The sequence below is a fragment of the Felis catus genome, chromosome C1 (assembly GCF_018350175.1).
Source record: "Felis catus isolate Fca126 chromosome C1, F.catus_Fca126_mat1.0, whole genome shotgun sequence".
Lineage (NCBI taxonomy): Eukaryota > Metazoa > Chordata > Mammalia > Carnivora > Felidae > Felis > Felis catus.
This window is the reverse complement of record NC_058375.1, coordinates 79,265,699-79,287,582: the sequence shown is the minus strand read 5'-3', so window position 1 is coordinate 79,287,582 and position 21,884 is coordinate 79,265,699. Positions and strand designations below refer to the sequence as shown.

General features: G+C 37.0%; 1 protein-coding gene across 1 annotated transcript; it reads right to left on the bottom strand.

The window, feature by feature from the left end:
* Window positions 1–321: 321 nt before the first annotated feature.
* Window positions 322–19,639, bottom strand: DR1 (down-regulator of transcription 1). Its single transcript, XM_003990336.6, has 3 exons — window positions 19,408–19,639; window positions 10,459–10,622; window positions 322–2,369 (listed from the first exon to the last, which is right to left on the bottom strand). The coding sequence occupies exons 1-3, from the start codon at window positions 19,625–19,627 to the stop codon at window positions 2,223–2,225; spliced, it is 531 nt and encodes a 176-aa protein (XP_003990385.1). The 5' UTR covers window positions 19,628–19,639; the 3' UTR covers window positions 322–2,222.
* Window positions 19,640–21,884: the final 2,245 nt, after the last annotated feature.

The following is a 21,884-nucleotide window of genomic DNA, read 5'->3' as shown; positions in this document are numbered from 1 at the left end:
AGAACCCTAAAAATTTGTTTCTCTCTCTACAAGATTTAAAAAATCTCAACAATGGACATTATAATGACTTTTAAATGCTAAAACGTAAACTAAAAGTAAAACATTGCTTAATTAGCTTTGTTATGCCTGGATCCTAGGACTGCCATTACAAAAGTACAAGTAAAACCACATTTTCTGAAATAACAATAAACAAAGGAGAAAGTCAGGTATTAAATACCAAATGATCAAAATGTTGGGCCTAAGATTCTCGAAACTACTAAAAATGTTAGTAATAGCAATCTCCTGCTGTTAATCTGTGTAGATTATTAAATATAAAAACAATTTATAAAACACATCAGATTTTATTGCTTGAAGAATACAGCATATGAAATCACAAGAATGTCAAAATGAAAAGTCACTAGGCTTCAAACATATAATACATTATCAGATGCAGTAAAATATTAATTAACCTGAACTCTGCATCAGGGAAAAAAAAGTGGAAAAATATCTAAGTTGTTTACTTAAGAAACAGATATACTTAAAATAGAAAGAATAAGGATGTTACAGTACAAATTAGAAAACCCAACACTTATTAACTTATTATTTCTTAGACTAGACTACCTTTGGTACTTAAACTTTTAAAAAAACAACCTCTTCTATCTTGTCCAAAGCACTTCATGGATACAATATCAACTTCAACTTAAAACATTCAGCAAAATTAACCTTTTCATGGCATGGGGGAAGTGTATTTAATAAACGTATGCTAATATTTCACTTTTTCTAAAACTGCAAAATAAGACCTTTAAGAAATCTAATACTTATAAACTTTACTTATTTAGCTCTCCAATTAAAACTGAATCCCAGCAACCACAATTTATCCTTGGACTTGGTGAATATACAAATTTAAATGATTTGGCAACTGACATAGGAATTTAGATTACTTTATACTATCTTAAAGTGGCTTTTCCATTCTGTTTCCAAAGTACAAACAATATGCCATTTCTTCAATACACTGGATTCCTATAAAAATCACTACCATACTTTATTTAGTGGAACCAAATTAAAGCTTCTCCCTTTTAATGAGTAGGTTGAAACTATTTATGTTTCATATAGGGCTGATCAGTTATGACACGCTTTCTTAAACAAAATAAAACCAATCATTTTTAAAGCTATCACTCAATTATGATGGAGATAATGATGCCATTTCAAAAGGAAGCACTGGACACTCTAGGCCATCTAGTCAAGAAAATGTAAAAGTAATGCTAAAAACAAACAATAAGTAAACTATAACTATCAGTTAAATTACAAAAAAAATCCCTCTTTTATAGTAAGCATGCTTATTAACTTTCATTTCTTTCCCCCAGCAAAGGTTTGATATTCATGAATCTCCATTAAACCAATGGAACCTAAGCAATTGTTTCACAAGTTCCAATAAAGATGGATGGACTAAGCAAGTAATACTATGAACAATTATTGGAGTGAAATAGTAAGAATCATGACAGTCCTCAAAATTGGGCAGTCTTTGAAATGTAATAGCATAGCTCAAGATGAATTATGCCATAATAAAACTGTAGTTTTTACCTCTACATAAAACAAAAACAAAATCAAAAACATAACCCACCGAATTCATAGAACTACTATTGAACATACTCCTTCCTAAGTTTTTGGATGTCATTTTGAGATTTTTTTAAACAAGCATATTTATCTGAGCATATATATTTATTGCCTATATATATACACTCATTTTAAAAGACAAAAAATTCAGATACTACAAAACTGAACTCTTTGTTTTTTCACCATCCTGATCTAACATCTACTGCATTACACAACACCCTCCCCCCAATAATTTAAAATTCCCAATTTTTAGTCTAGTTAAAAGGGCAGAGGAAATGCAAATGCAGATTTAGAGTTTCTGTATAAATTTCACTGTATTTTTATAAACTTGACGTTTTCTGTAACACTGTTTATTGATCAAATAAAGGACTCACTGCTATCTAAAATTTCATAAACACCATTAAAAATTCAAAATTGATATTATACTGAATCTTAAATTTTCAATAGTTCAAAGAGACAGTTTTTACATGAATAGCACACAATAGATGAAACTTAACAGCAGACATCCCTAGAATACCAATGGCAAGTCCACCAAGATGCATACAAAATTACAGATAAGCATTTCTTTCACTGTTTTCTTGTGCAGGGAAAAACATTTATAGAGGAAATAGAAACTCAGCTGGTAAATTTCAGATATCATCATCATCTTCTTCATCCTGAGAAGATCCAGCCTGGTTAGATGCGCTGGCTGTGGCAGCAGCAAGCTGTGCTTGTTGGGCAGCCTGCTGCATTTGAAGCCATTCCTGCTGGGCCAATTCTGCTTGTTGCTGTCTAGCCTAAACACCAAAAACATAAAAACAAGTAATAATTTTTTTAAAACTCACAACATACACACTTTGGTTAAGTACAGATTAAGCCAATTACAGACTTAGTTATTACCAAATTTGGATATTTTCCAACCACTAAATAACTGTTATACATCTGGAAAACATGAACTCTATAAGGAAATACAGTTAGACAACTGCTTCTCTATCAACTAAGGACAGTTTCCAAAACTTGGTTCTCTTATAGACAGTCCTTTTATGCCACATAATTTTATGACCTTTGGTTCAACTGAAATTGAAAAAGCTGGTACAAAAATCATAATGTTCTCTCTTTGGTTCCTTTCCCAGTTTCTCTCTCTCTCTCTCTCTCTCTCTCTCTTTCTTTCTTTCTTTCTTTCTTTCTTTCTTTCTTTCTTTCTTTCTTTTAACATTTATTCTTTCTTTATTTATTAGCATTTATTCATTTTTGAAAGGCAGGGAGAGAGCACGAATACAGGAGAGGGAGAGAGAGAGGGAGACACAAAAACAGGAGTAGGCTCCAGGCTCCAAGCTGTCAGCAGAGTCCGACGTGGGGCCACAAGATCATGACCTGAGCCGAACTTGGCCACTTAACCGACTGAGCCACCCAGGCACCCCTACATTTATTCACTTTTGAGAGACAGAGAGATAGAGTGTGAACAGGGGAGGGGCAGAGAGAGAGGGAGACACAGAATCTGAAGCAGGTTCCACGCTCAGAGCTGTCAGCACAGAGCCTGACACAGGACTCTAACCCATGAACCACGAGATCATGACCCAAACTGAAGTCAGATGCTTAACCAACTGAGCCACCCAGGAGCCCCTCTCTCTACCTTTTTTTCACTTGATTCTTTTGTCCTCTCAACTTACAATTTAGATGCAAACATTTTTTTAATGTTTTTTTTTTTAATGTTTATTATTTATTCTTGAGAGAATTAGAGAAACAGAACACAAGTGGGCGAGGGGCAAAGAGAGGGAGACACAGAATCTGAAGCAGGCTCCAGGCTCTTTGCTGTCAGCACAGAGCCTGATGCAGGGCTCAAATTCATGAACCACGAGACCTGACCTGAGCCGAAGTCGGATGATCAAGCGACTGAGCCACCCAGGCACCCCAGATGTAAACATTTTTCAATCTAAAAATTATTTCTATGATTTAAAAGTTGTCTAGTATAGTACCCCTAACTCTTAAGAAAAAGTACTATACATGAGTATAATAGCTATTTTGATGTTTGAGTTTCTATCACAGTTCCCTACCCTATACATACATTTCTCCTCTGTCCCTCTCCCCTAAATAAACACACATGGGTACACACACACACACACACACACACACACACACACACACGCACCCTTCCCATATACCCACTAGAGAAAAGGCACTTATCCAGGACTGAATTTAAGTGAGATAGTTAAAATCCATTCATTTGATATATCCTCTCTAAAAACCATCACAGAATTTTAGAAACCAAGATACGCACATAAACGTTACAAGCAATGTTGCAACAGCTAAAGGTCTTTCCCAATTTAATTCATTAGCAGAAAAACCACATCAAGAAGGAAAAAATCAATCTGTTCTTGAAAAGATCATATAAATTCCACTAGAATCTACCAAAACAATGCTGTTTCCCTTTCTGCCTTTTCTCAGAATTGTCCTTTAAGCCTGACTCACACTCACCACGCCACCCTCCTTTATGCATAGCCAATTCCTAGTTATCTATTAAAACAGAAATTAGTCTTTCTTGGCCATCTAGATCATACTGTGCACTTTGTTTCATATGCCAAAATTCTCTATGCATTCCCATACCTATTTACTTTGTTCTCAAATTATCTGAGTATGTATCTTTTTTCCCACTAGACTTGAGAATAGAGACTATTTTCATACTCCTTGTTACATTCCCAACACACAGTCCTCCAGTATTTTCTGAAAGCATGTTTTGTGGGAAACAGTAATGCTCAGTATAACTTTAACATTAAGATTTTTACCACATACATTCCTAACTTTTCTTAATCTCTCTTGAATTTATTATCCAATCATTTCTAGAAGAAAATTCTAATCAGGTCATTATTATACTTAAAAAAAAAATCATCTGTTACCCAATTAGGTCCAATTTCTCAACCTAGAGTTCAAGGTCCTCCAAATTACTGCCTGCCCCAACCTAACTCCCAATTGTAATACATACTTGATACTCCAAAAAAAACCCTAAATGCTTCCCCAATACACCATACCCTCCCATTTTCACTACCTTAACTCATGCTGATAAGTCATTCTATTTGAAATTTCCTAATTTTCACCTACTGAAGTTCTACTCTTCAAGTCAAACTGAAGTATCATTTTCTCCATTTTTTTCCTAAGTCCTAACTGTATCATTCAGGACCTAATCAGGAGATAGAAGTCACATTAGTTAGGGGAATACAAAGAATGCAATATAAAGGATTGTTAACCAAGTATAAAGTTGGTAACTAGGTCATTGAAAAGGCATGAAAAGAACACTTAGATATTACACAACTGGTAACTACCAAAAGCAGCCACCAATCCTAAAACTGAGGGAATAAAGGAAGAGGCTGGAATTTTTAAAACTTAATTTTTAAGAAGCTTAAAAGAACAATCCATGGAACTGAAACTCAGACCTCTGAAGAACTGGCATAGATTGGCTGGTAAAAGCATCTCTGAGCTTGATAGAGGGCCCAAGGTTTGCTGGTTCTGTAAAGAAACTATACGCTGGATTCCGTTCCTGCCACAGGAAAAAAAAATTGATGCAGCCAGAGTAAAGATGCATTGGTAGGTTGCTCAAAGGAACCTGAAGCTAATAGGAAGTAAAAGAAAGGAGCCCAAGTGCTGCCTTCCTCCTCTAGCCTGGCAATCTCCCTCCAGAACCCCCTACTGGAAGCAGAGTCCAATGAAGTCCGATAGAAAAGCAGAAATGTGGTTTATAGAGTACTAGGCTTGATCACAAATCAAAGCACAGAAAGGTGGGTTTCAGGCTAAGAAAATTGTTTAGTTACTGGTGCATGTGTTTTTTTTTTTCTTTTGAAAACTTTATTTCAACACAACTATGCTTACCAAAATATTTTTTTTTCCTTGTATTTTATTATTTCATTTCACTTGATGAAATCTCCCCAATTAACATATTTATAAGTAACATCTCCTTGTGATTTTGATTTGCAAAAATACATTTATATTGGTTAACAGAATGCAATATAAGTTTCACTTATCCTACTCAACTTGGACCAAAACTTACTATATGGTTTAAGCTTTAAAAAAAAAAAAAAAAAGAAAGAAAGGATTTGCAATATAATTTTTTTTTCATCTACCACAAATGTATATAAGAGATCCTCCATCAAATGCTACTACAGTAAGCACAACAAGAACCTTGAGAAACTAACCCTTGGTATGTCTCAAACCCACACATACTGTGCTATAAACCATTTATGAAACTGGTACAACAAAATACTGTATATCTCAATGCCAGTTTACAAAGTTCAATAACTAATGGGTGTTGGAAAGAGTGCAGAAGGCCTATGTACACATGTGAAAATGTAAAAGCTATCTAATTTAGTTAGTATTGCATGTAGATCAATCATGAATCTATGCAAACCAAGATTCCAATAATTTCTTAAATCTGAATTAACACTATCAGCTTAGGTCATCTGCTGAGGTCAACAAGTAAACTGCATACAAGCTGTTTTTCTGAGTAATGCAAAAAAGAAAATTAAGTTTCTTCCTCAACTTTTCAGTCCAGAACTGATATTATACTACAGGTAAGGTATTCCAATGTCAACATTCATAAGGTAACATGTGATGAGATCTGCTTGGGTTTAAATTTGTATTAGCACTCACATGCAAAATAACTGGCACACTCTTACACTGCCAAAATCTAATGTAATGTCTCTGTACTTGGGAACTCTTTATATTTTCCTCATGAAAGTAGATAGCCTCATATTACAGTTGTCAGTGTACCTATATCATACCTCTCCTAAAAGACAAAAACTTTTTTTGTTTAGGAAATCAGAAACCAGATATTCTAATAACTAATTGCATCTATTTTTACTTAAAAAGTATGAAAAATAGTTATTTTAACACACAGTCATATTTACCTTTACGGCAGGAATACCCAGAGTGTAAAAAAGACTAAGAATGCTTCATGAAAAACATTTTAAGAATTCATAAGAAAATTGTAGGGCAAACCAAACATGTGAATTTAATAAACTTAAGAATACTTACTCTGTGACTTAATCAATCATATACAGGTATAATTTCGTGGCACAGGAAAAAAAAACTCAGTTTCAAGTCTCTACACAGATTTTATTGCAAAAGCTGCTTGATCTCATAGTTTATTCAGTAATCTACAAAGACATGTACTGGTTACAATTAAAATTTAACTGACTTTTGGGGCGCCTGGGTGGCTCAGTCAGTTAAGCATCCGACTTCGGCTCAGGTCATGATCTCATGTTTCGTGAGTTCGAGCCCCACGTCGTGCTCTGTGCTGACAACTCAGAGCCTGGAGCCTGCTTCGGATTCTGTGTCTCCCTCTCTCTCTGCCCCTCCCCTGCTCATGCTCTGTCTCTCAAAAATAAATAAAAGATTTAAAAAAATTTTTAACTTTTAAGTACCCATATTAGCAAACATATTTCTCTGTCTAAACATAAAAACATTCCTGTGCCTTTAAAGTCTATGTTGATTGATAAATTTTATTTTCATAATTAAAATTTTCAGCAGTACTTTTTCTAATTTTTTTCTCTCTTGCCTCTTACCCAACCTACCTCAAGTATTTTTCTTTTAAAATGGGAGTGTGAAAGACAGTAAGTGTATACTTCCTAATTAATTTCTTCTTTTGGAGATTTTCATTATGTTTTAGACTCTCCTCCCCACCCAAATACTGAAATAACTCATTTGTAATTTACAGTTAATCTTAACTTCAATATATTAATGGTTCCCCCTTTCTACATTTTGTTGCTAGCAGTTGAAAGACTGCTTCAAATGAAGATGCTATTGTGTTAGTATTTAAAATAAAGTCTGAAAGGTGAAATGAAATCAAACTGATAAAAAAGCTGTTATATTTACTTACCATATTTAGGACTTAAGTGCTTTGTGCTTTAAGAAAGAAGTACTAGACAGGTGCTATAATTTCACCTCTCTCTTGATTTTCCTCACAGGAGCAAAGAAATATTAAGGGATCCTCACCCATAGATGAAGGCAAGAATGAAGGAAGATAAGGAAGAGGAAATAACAAATGACAAGGATAGAAAGGTAAAGACAGATTTGGTGGGCAATTATTTCTTTCATTCTTCTTTTTGCCCTGGAAAGGATAAAGCCATCATGTTCCACTTAAAAGTTCTAAAATAAGTGTAAGTGGACAAAATGGTGGCTAGAACATTAGCATAGTAATGTAGAAATAGCACATGTCTAGGGGTCAGGAGACTTGAGTCTGAATTTAGACTCCAACACTTCCTAACTATATAAACTTAACCTGTTTTATTTGTTTAACTCAATCCTTCCCAGTAAACTAAGTTCCAACATAATAAGAACCATGTCTCTTTCGTATACTATTATAAGCCTAGCATTTAGCACTATATCTGATAAGTAGTGAGGACTTCAGTAAACTTCTGTAGAACAAATGAATGAATGATCTCATGCAAGTTTCTTTCTCCATCTGAGTCTGTTTCTTAACATGTAAATGAGTATAATAAAATTCACATTTATTTATTTTATTTATATTTATAAAAACTGCAAAGTATGTAAAGTAATAGAGCATCTTTTTCCTTTTATCAAATATCTAATTTGGCACTCTCTAGGTGATCTGCAATAGCAGAGAGTTAATAAATAATAGCCACTAATGTTTTTTTAATCATCAGTCTTTGTTATCTCATATTCATATGGATTATAAAGTATTTACTTGTATTCACACCTGTTTCAAAAGCTTTTAGTACCTCCTTAGTACCGATCTTGTAGGTTGTTGTGAGGATTTAAAAAAATACAGGTAAATTATTTGGCAACATGATTAACACATGATTAGAACTCAATAAATGTTAGTAAACTTTTATTTTTATTAGTTTGAATGGTATTCTGATGTCTAGTGCTTGATAACACTTAAAATTCAAATGCTTTTTGATTCAAACTTATGACTACTTAAGTTATTATGACTATAAAGAGATCAGGTATAGGGCTAGTCTGAAAGAGATTACCAAAAGTGATACTTCCCAGTTCTAATGGTAACTACAGTAACTGGTAGGAAATCTTACCTCTTCAACCCAAAACTGCCTTACAATCTAATTTGAAATGAGAGGCCAAAACTTAGAGTAATAAGAACTTCATCTTCTCTTTTTATTTTAAAGAGAGGAATATTAGTACTAATCCTTCACAGACTGGAAATTAGAGTTTTAATAAGAAAGGGAGGAAAGGAGGGAGGGAGGAAGGAAAGAGGGAAAGAATTCTTTAAGATTAGTATGTTTGTTTTAAAGGTACATTAAAAACCTAATTTAACTATATTTTTTTTTCAACGTTTATTTATTTATTTTTGGGACAGAGAGAGACAGAGCATGAACGGGGGAGGGATAGAGAGAGAGGGGGACACAGAATCGGAAACAGGCTCCAGGCTCTGAGCCATCAGCCCATAGCCTGACGCGGGGCTCGAACTCACGGACCGCGAGATCGTGACCTGGCTGAAGTCGGACGCTTAACCGACTGCGCCAACCAGGCGCCCCTAACTATAAAATAGATGTTTATTAAATTTTCCTTATATACCACTCATTATAAAATTTGATATAGTATTTTCTCACCAGCCCATCATTTTAAATCTTAAGAATGTTTACGTATACTTGTCATGCTTTTAACTGGTTGTTCTGTCTGGACAAAAAAATAAAAAACTCAAAGTAAAATCAGTAGTTATTTTGGAGTTGTTCTCCTTGGAAAACCAATTGTTGCTGGAGCACCTGGGTCTCTCAGTTGGTTAAGCGTTCAACTTCAGCTCAGGTCATGATCTCATGGTCGGTGGGTTCGACCCCTACACTGGGCTCTATGCTGACAGCTGAGAGCCTGGTGTCTCCTTCAGATTCCATGCCTCCCTCTCTCTTTGCCCCTCCCCTGCTTGCACTCTGTCTCCCTCTCTCTCTCAAAAATAAACATTAAAAAAATTAAAAAAGGGGCGCCTGGGTGGCTCAGTTGGTTGAGTATCCGACTTCGGCTCAGGTCATGATCTCACGGTTCAAGTTCGAACCCCACATCTGTGCTGACAGCTCAGAAGCTGCAGCCTGCTTCAGTGTCTGTGTCTTCCACCCTCTCTTCTCCACTCATGCTCTGTCTCTCTCTCTCTCTCTCAAAAATAAACATTAAAAATTTTTTTTTTAATTTTTTTTCTTAATGTTTATTTTAGAGAGAGAGAGAGAGAGAGAGAAACAGAGCATGAGTGGGGGAAGGGCAGAGAAAGAGGAAGACACAGAATCCGAAGCAGACTCCAGTCTCTGAGCTGTCAGCACAGAGCCTGACGCAGGGCTCGAACTCACAGACCATGAGATCATGACCTGAGCCGAAGTCAGGCGCTCAACCGACTGAGCCAACCAGGCGCCCCAAACATTAAAAAAAATTAATAAAAAAAGAAAACAGGTTGCTGCAAATATTTACTTTAAAAAAAGTTTTTTTTAACGTTTACTTTTGAGACAGCGTGCACCAGAGTGGGGGAGGGGCAGAGAGAGAGAGAGAGAGAGAGAGAGAGAGAGAGAGAGAGGATCCGAAGCGGGCTCTAAGCTGACAGCAGAGAGCCAGAAGTGTGGCTGGAACTCACAAACCATGAGATCATGACCTGAGCTGAAGTTGGGACGCCTGACTCACTAAGCCACTGAAGCACCCCGTTTAAAAAAAAAAAAAATTTTAATGAGCAAATATTTATTTTTTTATGAAGCACATAACTGGCCAAACAGAGTCAAACTGGTTAGATTTAAACATCAGACTCTATGCTCAAACAACCAGCCACTGAAAGAAAATCCTCTGTATATATATATTGATTTAAGAAATGATTTCAGAAACCAGTATGATTTCTGTTAGCAAACAGGGCAGTATTCAGATGAAAACAATTTATAATGCATTACTTACTTTTGCAAATAATTCTTGCTGCTGTCTCAATAACTCTTCTTCAGGAATGCCAAGGTTTTCCAAACGAGAACTGGCCTTTCTTCTTTTTAATGCTACAGTCTTGCATTCTTGTAAGACTTCTTTTACTTCACTGATGTAAGAGCCAAAGCCCAAACTTTCTAGTGCTAGGGAAATGAAAACATGAGTGATAAAACTTAGTCTTTCCCCCCATTTATGGAAGATTAAGCTTTTGTGATTTTTTTGGGTTTTTTTTTTTGGAGGGGAGGGGATTTCTGTCTTCTAATAATTTTACCTATTTTATAGTTGCACAGCAATTATTTGAATGACTAAATCAAAATATTGTATCAACTTTCTTATTATATTACAAATTAGATAAAACTTGAGGAACATTTAACAGCACAGGCATTTACTTTTCTGATTAATTTTTAAAAACCAAAGCATTTCCTGTGAGAGGAAAAAAACAAAGTCCAATGTAAGAACATGTGCTTTTAGTAAGAAAACATTTTTCCTATACCACTCACAGTAAATCAAACATCATTACCTCAGTCACTTTCTAGAAGAATACCAAAAAAACAAGTATTTGGAGTCTACTTGTTAATAACATATTTTGTGCCATTTGGCTTAGAAAAAGTAGGTTGGTAACATATGTTCTAAGTTTCAGTAGGATGGGATAAAAGAATGGATAAGTTCTTTTGTACAATATACCAAACAGGAGACTATTTTTAGCAAAGGTACTCCAACTGCCAAGTTTAAGAAATACGGGTGGAAATAACTTATGAAATTCAGCATTTATATTCAGCCAACAAGTTTCCCTTGAAAATAAAACTTAACAGGAAGCACTATAAAAACATTTCAACTGATGTGGCAGAAAACTGGGATAAAGAAAGACTATAAGGTTAGAAGTATTAACAATTTTCTCTCCCTTTATTTTTTCACATTTAGAAAGAAAATTTTATAGTAATGCACCTTCTAAATGCCTTCTATAATCAAGACAAAGCATAAAGTTTTCTTTTGGCTCACAGTAATTAAAATTGTATTTTATAGTTTTCTATATATTGCCAGTGCCCCAAAGGCATTTTTGTTTTCTGACCCAATGATGAAATATAGACGGTGAAAAATATAGTTGATGAATTTAACTTAGTGTATCAGTTCTTGCAGTTTTTCAACAATTATGATGAACCAGACTGCCCTCAGCAAAGCTGCCCTGAATTCCAACTACAGGGATTTGCTCTTCAAGGAGAAACCAAATACACCTTTACAAATATGCATTCCCTCCCGTATAAGCTGTGGTTTTTAAGGACATTTTGAAATGATTTATGACTTTAATTACTTCAAATATTAAGCTGGTTTGCATCAACCTTCTTTAGAAATAATCTCATGCCAAAAAGCAGAGTACTATTACTTGAATTTTAATTATACTAACTTATTGCCTCTGCTCCCCAAAAAACTTCAGTAATTCATTACTCTGAGTTCTGAATATCAAAATAACTACCACATAATTCTTGGCCTAAAAAGTTGGAGATATAGTGGAAAATTAAGTGAAGATTAAGCAGCCTACATTTTTTACTTGAATTGACAGACTGATAATTTGGTGTCAATGTTAGAAGCCAAAGTTTTTCTTTTATTTTTTCTTTTTTTTTTAAATGTTTATTTACTTATTTTGAGAGAGTGTGAGTGAGAAGGAGCAGGGGCAGGGCAGAGAAAGAGAGAAAGAATCCCAAGCAGGCTCCACACTGTCAGAGCAGAGCCCAACACAGGGCTCAATCTCACGAACCTTGAGACCATGGCCTGAGCCTAAATCAAGAATTGGATGCTTAAGTGACTGAGCCACCCAGGCACCCCAATTTCTTCTCTTTTTTAAAGGCATATAGTAGTATATTTTCAATAATATTGGCTGGAGACAATACCAAAAGAAACCAAGAGAATGGCTTGTGGTTTCCTCCCAACATTCTGAAGAAAGTCGTATTTCCTTAGCATATACCACATTTCTCTAGGATCTAGCCCTACTACATTTCCAGCTTTATTTCTGCCATTAAATCCCTACATATGCTAAATCTAACTGCTCAATGTTTCCCAACAGACATCAGTTTCCCACATTCATACTGACGGTAATGCATTCAAGGCTCAAATCAAACTCCATCTTTAAGTAAACTTGCCTGATGCTTATAGATAGAAGTAATCTCCCCCCTTGTAAAATCATATAGACATCTTAGAATTTGAAATTTTGTTGTCAATATATTCATATAACCTTGGATATACTGCTTCATATCTCTAAGCTTCAGTTTTCCTTCTCTGAGAATAGCATTTCGTAGAATCTTCCTAAAACATATGCAGTATGGCGGTTAAGCCTGCAGGCCCTACAGCTGCCAGAGACTGATCCCAGCTCTGCCTCATATGAACTGTGTGAGCCTAGATAAGTTCCTTCACCTCTGTGCCACTAAAGCAAGAATAACAGTACCTGTATCTCATTAGATCAGGTTACTGTGAAGAATAAATGAATTAATATAAACAAAGAGCTTAGAACAGAGGCTGGCCCACAGAATAAGCAAAATATTCACGATATTATTTTTAGGACTATAGGGATCAACAAGTGATCTACAGCATTTAACACCATGTCTAGCACATAAGATTCCCATAACCACCTGGACTATGTATTATTCATCTTTATTTTTTCCCTTACATTTAAAAGAGCACCCTAATAAGTGTACAGGACATAAATGTGCAGCTATGCATTATCACACTAAATTCAAGTTGAATGAATATATTTAGAATATAAAATATTAAATTTATAAAATTAACACCATGCAGACAATTCTTCAAATTATCATCAATTACTAGACTCAACATCAAAAAAATCCAATCCAAACTATTTTTAACCATGGAGAGTTTGAGTTAAAAATTTTAAAAACTCACTTTTAAAACCATCTAAGGTTGAGAACACCTCTTTAAAAAAATTTGCAAGTGAATCCAAGGTTAATATTTAATATTATTCAAAGAGCTGCCATATACAAATTTGTACTCTCAATTAAATGGCTCAACAGGAAGAGCCATAAATTTTAATTTCTAAAACTGCACTGACTTTAATCCAAATTTTAAATACACTATGGTTACCAGGAATAAGTAGATAATAGTCTTTTCTAAACAAGGAGATATTTTACACCATTTGTTACCATATAGGAATAATCATTTCCATTTTACACAAGGAGTATCTTAAAGGATAAGGGAAATGACTCTTAAGCAGGGCCATCATTGCGGGTTTGCAGGTTATTCAGTGCACAACAGGACCATATCTAAGGAAGGCCATTCATACTGTAAACATAGATCTGTATGTTTATTACGGCACTTTTCTGGCAGATGGTAGTAAAGGTTTTTAGGGAAGAAGTGCCTTTTTCTAGTTTGTATAAAGAGACTTAATGGACTGTTAGGGCCCTGGCTCTATCAAGGATCTCAGAGTAAAATCCAGAAAAGAAAAAAATAAAGAAAAATTTTTGCTGGTAAAACACATACATCACTTGCTCCTCAGATGCCTGTCTGCTCCCCTCTGCCATGTACTTTAAAACTATACCCAGAAAAGTGCATGGTATATTAGGGGGAAAAAATATTTGCCACATTTTTCAATTTTTTCTTTTTTTATAATTTTTTTTTCAACTTTTTTTTTTATTTCTTTTTGGGACAGAGAGAGACAGAGCATGAATAGGGGAGGGGCAGAGAGAGAGGGAGACACAGAATCGGAAACAGGCTCCAGGCTCTGAGCCATCAGCCCAGAGCCCAACGTAGGGCTCGAACCCACGGACCGCGAGATCGTGACCTGGCTAAAGTCGGATGCTTAACCGACTGCGCCACCCAGGCGCCCCCATTTTTCAATTTTAAAGACAGATGTTAAGGCCCCCGTGTGGCTCAGTTGGTTAAGCATCTGACTCTTGATTTCATGAGCTCAGGTCATGATCTCAACAGTATGGTTCATGGTTTTGTGGGTTCGAGCCCTGTGTTGGGCTCGGTGCTGATACGGGGAGCTGGCAGGGGATTCTTTCTCTGCCCCCCCCCCCCAAATAAACTTTTTTTAAAACGACGAATGTTAAAAAACTTAAAAAAAAAAAAAAAACCCTTTAAAAAAAAAAAAGTGAAAACTTCCATCCAGCAACAATAATACAGGCTTATCTTATTTACAAAAGTAACGCAATCCTATAAAATTGTTATAACAAGAATTTATGTGAATTACTTCATATTCAAACGTGTAATACAGGTTTTTCGTTAAAATATTAAAATATGTAAAATAGCATTCTCAAATTTGTTTTCTTTTGTTTATATGTTAAAGGAAGTGTGTTGTGTGGGGGGGTGGTAGTTCACTTAAAATGCATTAAAAGGATGATATAGGCCAAAGTGACTTCTCGGCTCATTAGCCAGGCAAAGGTTTCTGAAGACCCTTAATTATGTCCTCTATGGATTACTACCCCTGGGAATCTGGGACAATAATGAGAGACTGAGGGCAGAGCAGGAACCAAATATAATCAATTGTTATACCCTTACCATTATCTAACACCATGCCAGGTACCTAGTAGTGTTCAAAATTGTTGGGTAGCAGAAGAAAAATAAAAACAAGATATGTCAGTTTTAAGTTAAATAATAAAATCCTAACTTGAAAAAAACTTGATTATGTGATAATACCAATTTCATATACATAATGTGTCCCTTTGGAAAAAATACCAGTATGCATGATTATTTAGATAATACAATATCATTTTCATTCTATTATTACAACTCTGCAATCACTCCGATCCTCTGATTTAAAAACTACTTCACATCCACTTTCTAAAATAGACTGTGGTTTATTTAGGCTTTAGAGCAAAGCTACTCAAACTGTGGTCCATGGACTTGTGCCAGAACGGCTTATAATGGTCTGTGATGAGTTAAGTATGGAAATCAAAGAAAGCATTTAGGAACCTTCACAGCAAAATTTTAACTACATGGGGTGATGGATGTGTTAACTAACCATATTGTGGTATCATTTCACAATATATACACATATCAAATCATCATGCTGTATACCTTAACCTTACACAATGTTATATCAATTATAACTCAATAAAGCTGGAGGAAAAAAAAGAACCTTCAAAGCAATTTGACAAGAGTAATTTTAAGTTTATTGAATCTAACAACAAAAATTGAAATTTTATGCATTTTTCAATTTTGTTTTTCTAGTGATCCATTTTTATTGTATTTCACAAAAGTACCAGTGTGAGAGGGACTAGATTTTTTTTTAATTCCTTCAACAGAGATAGCCTGGAGCAACTCCATTGCTGAAGAAGCAAATCCTCAGAAACTTTTTCAGTTACTAACTATTGTTATAAATGTGGGGGGGAAATGTGGCAGAAGATTAAAAATTCAAAAAAATAATCACTTAAAATATCTTTATTTATACTTCAGCTTTACAATGGCATTATGCTGTAAGGTTAAACATAACAGACTTCAAGCTTTATATTTTAATCAGTAACATTACGCATTTTAAAAATTACTATTTAGGGGCACCTAGGTGGCTCAGTGGGTTGGGCGTCTGACTTTGGCTCAGGTCATGATCCTGCGGTCCGTGGGTTCAAGCCTTGCTTTGGGCTCTGTGCTGACAGCTCAGAGCCTGAAGCCTGCTTCAGAGTCTGTGTCTCCGTCTCTTTCTGCCCTTCCACTGCACGTGCTCTTTCTCTCTCTCTCAAAAATGAATAAACATCTTAGGGGTGTCTAAGGTGGCTCAGTGGGTTAAGCATCTGACTCTTTGTTTTGGCTCACTTTATTATCTCGCAGTTCGTGAGATGGAGCCCTGCATCAGGCTCTGCAGCACAGAGCCTGCTTGGGATTCTCTCTCTCCTTTACCTCTACCCCTCCCATGAGCTCTCTCTCTTTCTCTCAAAATAAACATTTTTTTTAAAGCTTGCCTAAGAAAAGCTAACTTCTAAAAATATAAAATTATTTATTGCAGCATATCATGTAAGATTCTCAACCCTGACTTATTCTCAGTAATTGCAAGTAACACCTGAAACAATTAAGTATTATTTATACATAAATGAGGAAACCTTTAACAGATTTGCCTAAGGCCAAAGACTTTCCAGTGTAGAACTTGCAGTTCTTAACTCTCAATGTCAGTTCTTCACATGATACAACAGAACATGTTAAAACTTATTTAAGAGTATGTGTTCACAAAAACCAGCAATGACATGAAAGGAACACCTTTTATAGCTTAGAACCCCTTTATTTGTGCATCTGTGATCTTCAATACCAAGTCCCCTTTTTAAATTCAAAAAAAAGCAAAACATTTCATAATTTTTCAAAGTTTAACTATTTCAAAGATTTACTAACAATAAAGTTATATCAACTTTAATAACTTCCATTTTACAGCACAGCCTCAAATGCTTAATTTGCTCTGACAATGTAAAGCAAAGTAGCAAGTGAACAAATGACATGTCCTGAAGCAAAATCTAGTTCATTAAACTTATTAAACTAAAAAATTGGAACTTCAAATGTGAGATTCATATGACTTTAAATGTACATTATTATTCCACTTGCATATATCCTATATACCAAAATAATAAATGCTTACAGAAAAGCATAAAAAAGTCCTATTTACCATGATTTAGCAAGCTTTCCAGGGTTAATCTGTAAAGATACATTTTAAACACCTAAAAAAAAATACACACCTTAGAGGATTTCTTTAAAAAAAAAAAAGTAACCACTCAAGACAAAAATTCTTTAAAATGGTTAAACAATATGAAATTAATATGAGATTATAAATGTATAAGATGTATTCCCCTAACCGGAGGAATTTGGGGCAAAAATGGTAGGTTCTTATCCACTTAACAACAACGTTACCCAAAGAAAGGGTAAATTTGTAAGACTGTAACAGGTCAGTGGATGATTTTTTAAAAAATAATCAATCATCCTCAGTACACAAAGGAAAACGCTTTCACTGGAACTTTTGGATTCACACCTTAAATTTAGCATATTCCAAAGTTGAGCTATTTAGCATACTGCTTGCTACAGCTGCACTTTTATTCCATCATGTCAATCAGAAATCTAAATATATCTTAGAAAAGAATAAACTACCCAAGAAGACAGATTGTAATGTGTTATTAGACTTTTGGAACAATCCTCACTCCTGTGTTGTAAACAAATGTTTAGGCAGATCCTTTAGAAAGCTTTTGAAATTTTCATTAGAAAGGCAATGTGGATAAAACATTCTTTTTCTTTTTTATGAGTTGTAAAAGGAAATTATAGCCGTGTTGGATAATCTCATGAAAGACTTAAAACATGTACATACAATGTAAAAATAAAACACAAGAGGCAAAATAGAGAACTTGACTTTCACTGTACCTACCAGAGTATTCACACACCACACAAGTTAAAAAAGCAAACAAACAAACAAACAAAAAACAACCTAGCTTTAAAATCAAATACGGTTTTTCCCAGGGATTTTTTTTCTCTTCATGGACTGAAATAGAAATGGCAGAGTACATTAAAATCTACCTTCCATCCATCATTAAGGACCAAAAATGAATCCTCTAATCCTTTTGCCAATACTGACAATAAAATATTGGATATGGTGAATATGAGATGTGTTCTCTACTTCAGAGTAACAGGGACATCACCTTTGCAAAGTTAAATTATGAAAAATAAAATGGTAGACACCTGCCTGCCTACTAAAACGATTAAAATTCATCACGATTTTTTGACTTCAAAAGCAATCAAGAAATTGTTAGAATTTTAATTATTATAAAAGGCAAGTTATCACCTCAAATTGAATGCAACTTTTTCTTAAGAGTATACGTAAGTGCTCCAAAACATTATGTCTCCCTATGCCTGAAACAAACCATCAGAATGTGGTCCCCCAAACCCCTACTACTGGACTAAACCCTTTCTAAGATGGGAAACTGTCCAAACTTTCAGAAATGCTCAATAAAAGCTTAAGTGTATGCATCTAAATGGGAATTCCAACAGGAAAGGACAGGGAAATGTTCCATGAAAAAAATCTCTTACACACTTTCAATCCAAGCTTTAAAAATTTATCTCCATAAAGCAAAGCAAGCTACATAAAAGAAAAACTGAGAAAGAGAGGAAAAAGAAAGGAGGGGAAGAAAGGATAATCATCCACCCTTTTCTTCCAGAATACAACTGGAGAGTTTTGTTAACTTGATGAACAGTAGGACCACTAAACTATTTTAGTTTTTATTATTGTTTTTTGTTTTGTTTTGTTTTGTTTTTTAAGTAAAACGGACACCCTACGTGGGGCTCAAACTCAAAAATTCTGGGATCAAGAGCTGCATGCTCCACCAACTGAGCCAGCCAGGGGCCCCTCACTGAAACCACTCTTAAAGCTGAAAACACACTCTTCATTCAACATCACCAAACTTTACAACGTTAAACGCGTTTACATTAAGAATTCTTTCACTCATGCGTTCAGAAAATTCATCTTTTCCTCTATATCCGTGAAAAGGTCGGGGGGGGGGGGGGGAAGGGGTGCTGTCTCCACTCATACTTGGAAGATCCTGTCTGAAAATTCATTTTCCAAGGGAGAACTTTGGGTTCCTTTCTCAGTTGTCACGTCTGAGGTTCCACGTTAGGGAGACAAATGCTCAGTTGTCATGTCTAGGTTCAATGGCAGGCAGGCAAAATTCTTGTTGCTTCCGCTTACCTGGCTGTAAACAGACGACGACTGCTACTTTATCTTTGGAGGACGTTAGGCTGACCTAAACGCTGGCAATCCTTACTTGTACTCGCCGGATGAAAAGCACCACAAGAATACTACACAGCGAGTTGAAGGCACCGGCTACCTCCATGCCCGCGTGGCTTTTTCGTCTACTCGTAATTATCAGCGGAGAGGAAGGAAGGCTTTGACATGAACGGGTCACGCGACTGGCAGGCTGCCCCTCACCCTCATTCAAACAAAACCCCCCACACACCACTTACCTTGTATGACATGCTCGGGTGAGATGGTCTTCTTTTCTGATTTGTTGCAAATCTCATTGGCTTCAGAAGATATAAGGTGAATGAATTCAGTGCAGCAGTTCACCACCAGCTCCCGGGCATCGTTGGCCACCCGGACGTTGGGGAGAGTCTCTTTGATCATCTTATTGATAGCAGCTCTAGGTATAGTGAGATCATCATCATTGCCAGATGAGGAAGCCATCGTATCTCCCTCTCGCGCGCGCCCCGACTTTTAAAAACTCCCCAGCTCTGGTCCACTATTCCGCGAAGATTTTTCAAAGGCTGCCCTCAAAGTGGGATCCCAGGAGCGCGAAGAGGGTGCAGAAAACGAGGGGTGGGGTGGGGGGTGGGGAGGGGCTGGTTCGTGAGGGTGGGGTACACCCGCGTGTGTGAGAGATTTAGGGCGAGATTGGGAGGGAGGTCTGGGGGCTGAAGATAATGGGGACAGCACTGCCCACGTCGGAGAGCAGAAAGCAGAGGTGGTCCGGAAATTTGAGCACTGGGGAACCACCTTCGTGTCTCCTCAGAGGAGCGGGCGCTGTCGCCCAACCGGTCCCCAACCGCGCCGGAGAAGAGGCAAGATCCAGGGGCACTGGCCTCGCCGCGGTACCAGGCGGACACCCAGCGGGCTTGGCTCTAAAGAGCCGGAGCCCCAGCTGCCGCTGCCGCCAGCAGCCGCTGCCGGCGCCTCTGCCAAACCATCCTTCAGACACCCGCGCCGCCGCCTCACAACATGTCGGCCGCGGCCGCTGCTGGAACCGTGGCGACCGCCTGGGAACGAATACGGACAGAGCCGGGCACAAGGGGAACGACAGTAGCAGCCGCCGTGGCCGTTTAGCCCGAACGCAGATCGTGGAAGCCGAAGCCGCGGCAACGGTGGTCCCTCCAGAGGCCAAGGAAGAAGGTTTGCTGGAAGCCTCTCCCGATACCCTTTGCGCTACCGGAAGCCTCGCCCCCCCCGCCCCCCCTCCCTCCCTCGCAGACTGACTTCCGGGTGTGGCTGCTGCCCTTCCCCCACCCGCGCCGGCGGGAACGGTCCTCGTCGCCAGCAGCTTCCGCCTGCCGTCGTCTCGGCACGCGCCTCGGAATCCCGCCCCTTCACTGGGACAGTAGCCGGGCGAGCGCGCGCGCGTCGTGGTACCGGAGCTGTGGCGCAGGCTTGGGTTGGGGCGAGGATGGGTCGCTTCTACCATCTCTCAACCAGCTGAGGCCTCAAAACCTTCTCCCAGCCTTCCCTGAGGACAAAGGAGCACTGGCTATCTTATAAGAATTCTCTTTGCTGTTCTTTAAGGAGCCCAAAGTGGGAATGAAAGAAAGAGGCTTGGGTTCTGTAATGAGATATGAGGAAAGCAGAACGTCATGGGCCTGCGTACATCGTCCAGAGGAAAAGCTTTTGATGATGTCTAATAGATGTTATTTGGATCAAAGCTCTTTATGATCCTTTACCCATTTTCTTGTTTTTTTGGGAAATGAAACGTTCAGAGAAGTGGCTTGCTAATAGCTAAACCAGAAACTAGAAGTAAAATCCACAGTAGTGGAAATTGAGTATAGTGTACAGTGAGCCACGTTGAGAGATTCCAATTTAGCCATTTTTAACGGTGTATTGCACCTTGGCTTCTGGAGAGGGCAGAGAAAAGTACGTTGATGTATCTTTATGCAACTCTGGTTTTTGCTTGTCTCTAGGATGACTTGTAGTATCAATGCATGTCAAGTTCTTCACAAAATGTGTCATACTTGTCATTTGCAAGAAGAGCCCATGTTATAACTAGTGGGGTGTTGCAATTTCTAAAAAGTAAAAGATCCCATTTAAATCACTTTTGGCACTTCAGTCATATACACTGTTCTTGATACATTGGACGGCAACTGGTTTGTTTGAAATGTTTCCTTATAACGTTTTATTTCAGGGGCTTCTGGGTGGTTCAGCCGGTTAAGCGTCCCACTCTTGATTTGGGTCAGGTCAGGATCTCATGGTCCTGAGGTCAGTCCCCACGTCAGGCCTGCAGATTGAAGTTTGTCATTCTACCCCTTCCCTGCTCACTCTCTCTTAAAAACAAGAAAAAAAAACCCAAAACCAAACAAACAAAAAAAAACCCTTGCCTTAAAAAAAAAAAACAAAAAAAACAAAAAAAACAAAAAAAAAAACCTAAAATTTTATTTCAGTTTAAGACCCTAGATATGGCACCTGGGGATTTTATTTAACTATTTTTCATTTAGCATTTTTTCCAGTACATTTGTGGGTTCTTTAATTTGTAAAGTATAGATGCTCGTTTTTCAGTGCTAAGTTTAGTCAAAACAGAATTTCTTTGGTAAAACAATGTTTTTAAATTTTTTCAAAATAGGAATGTGAAACTCTTGGCTCACATGTTGGCTCTTTATGAAGTGTTTTGTATATCAGTTGACTGTTGGTTAAAAGAGTTATATTGTCTAAATTTATCTTGTCCTTACCAAGTTTATTAGTC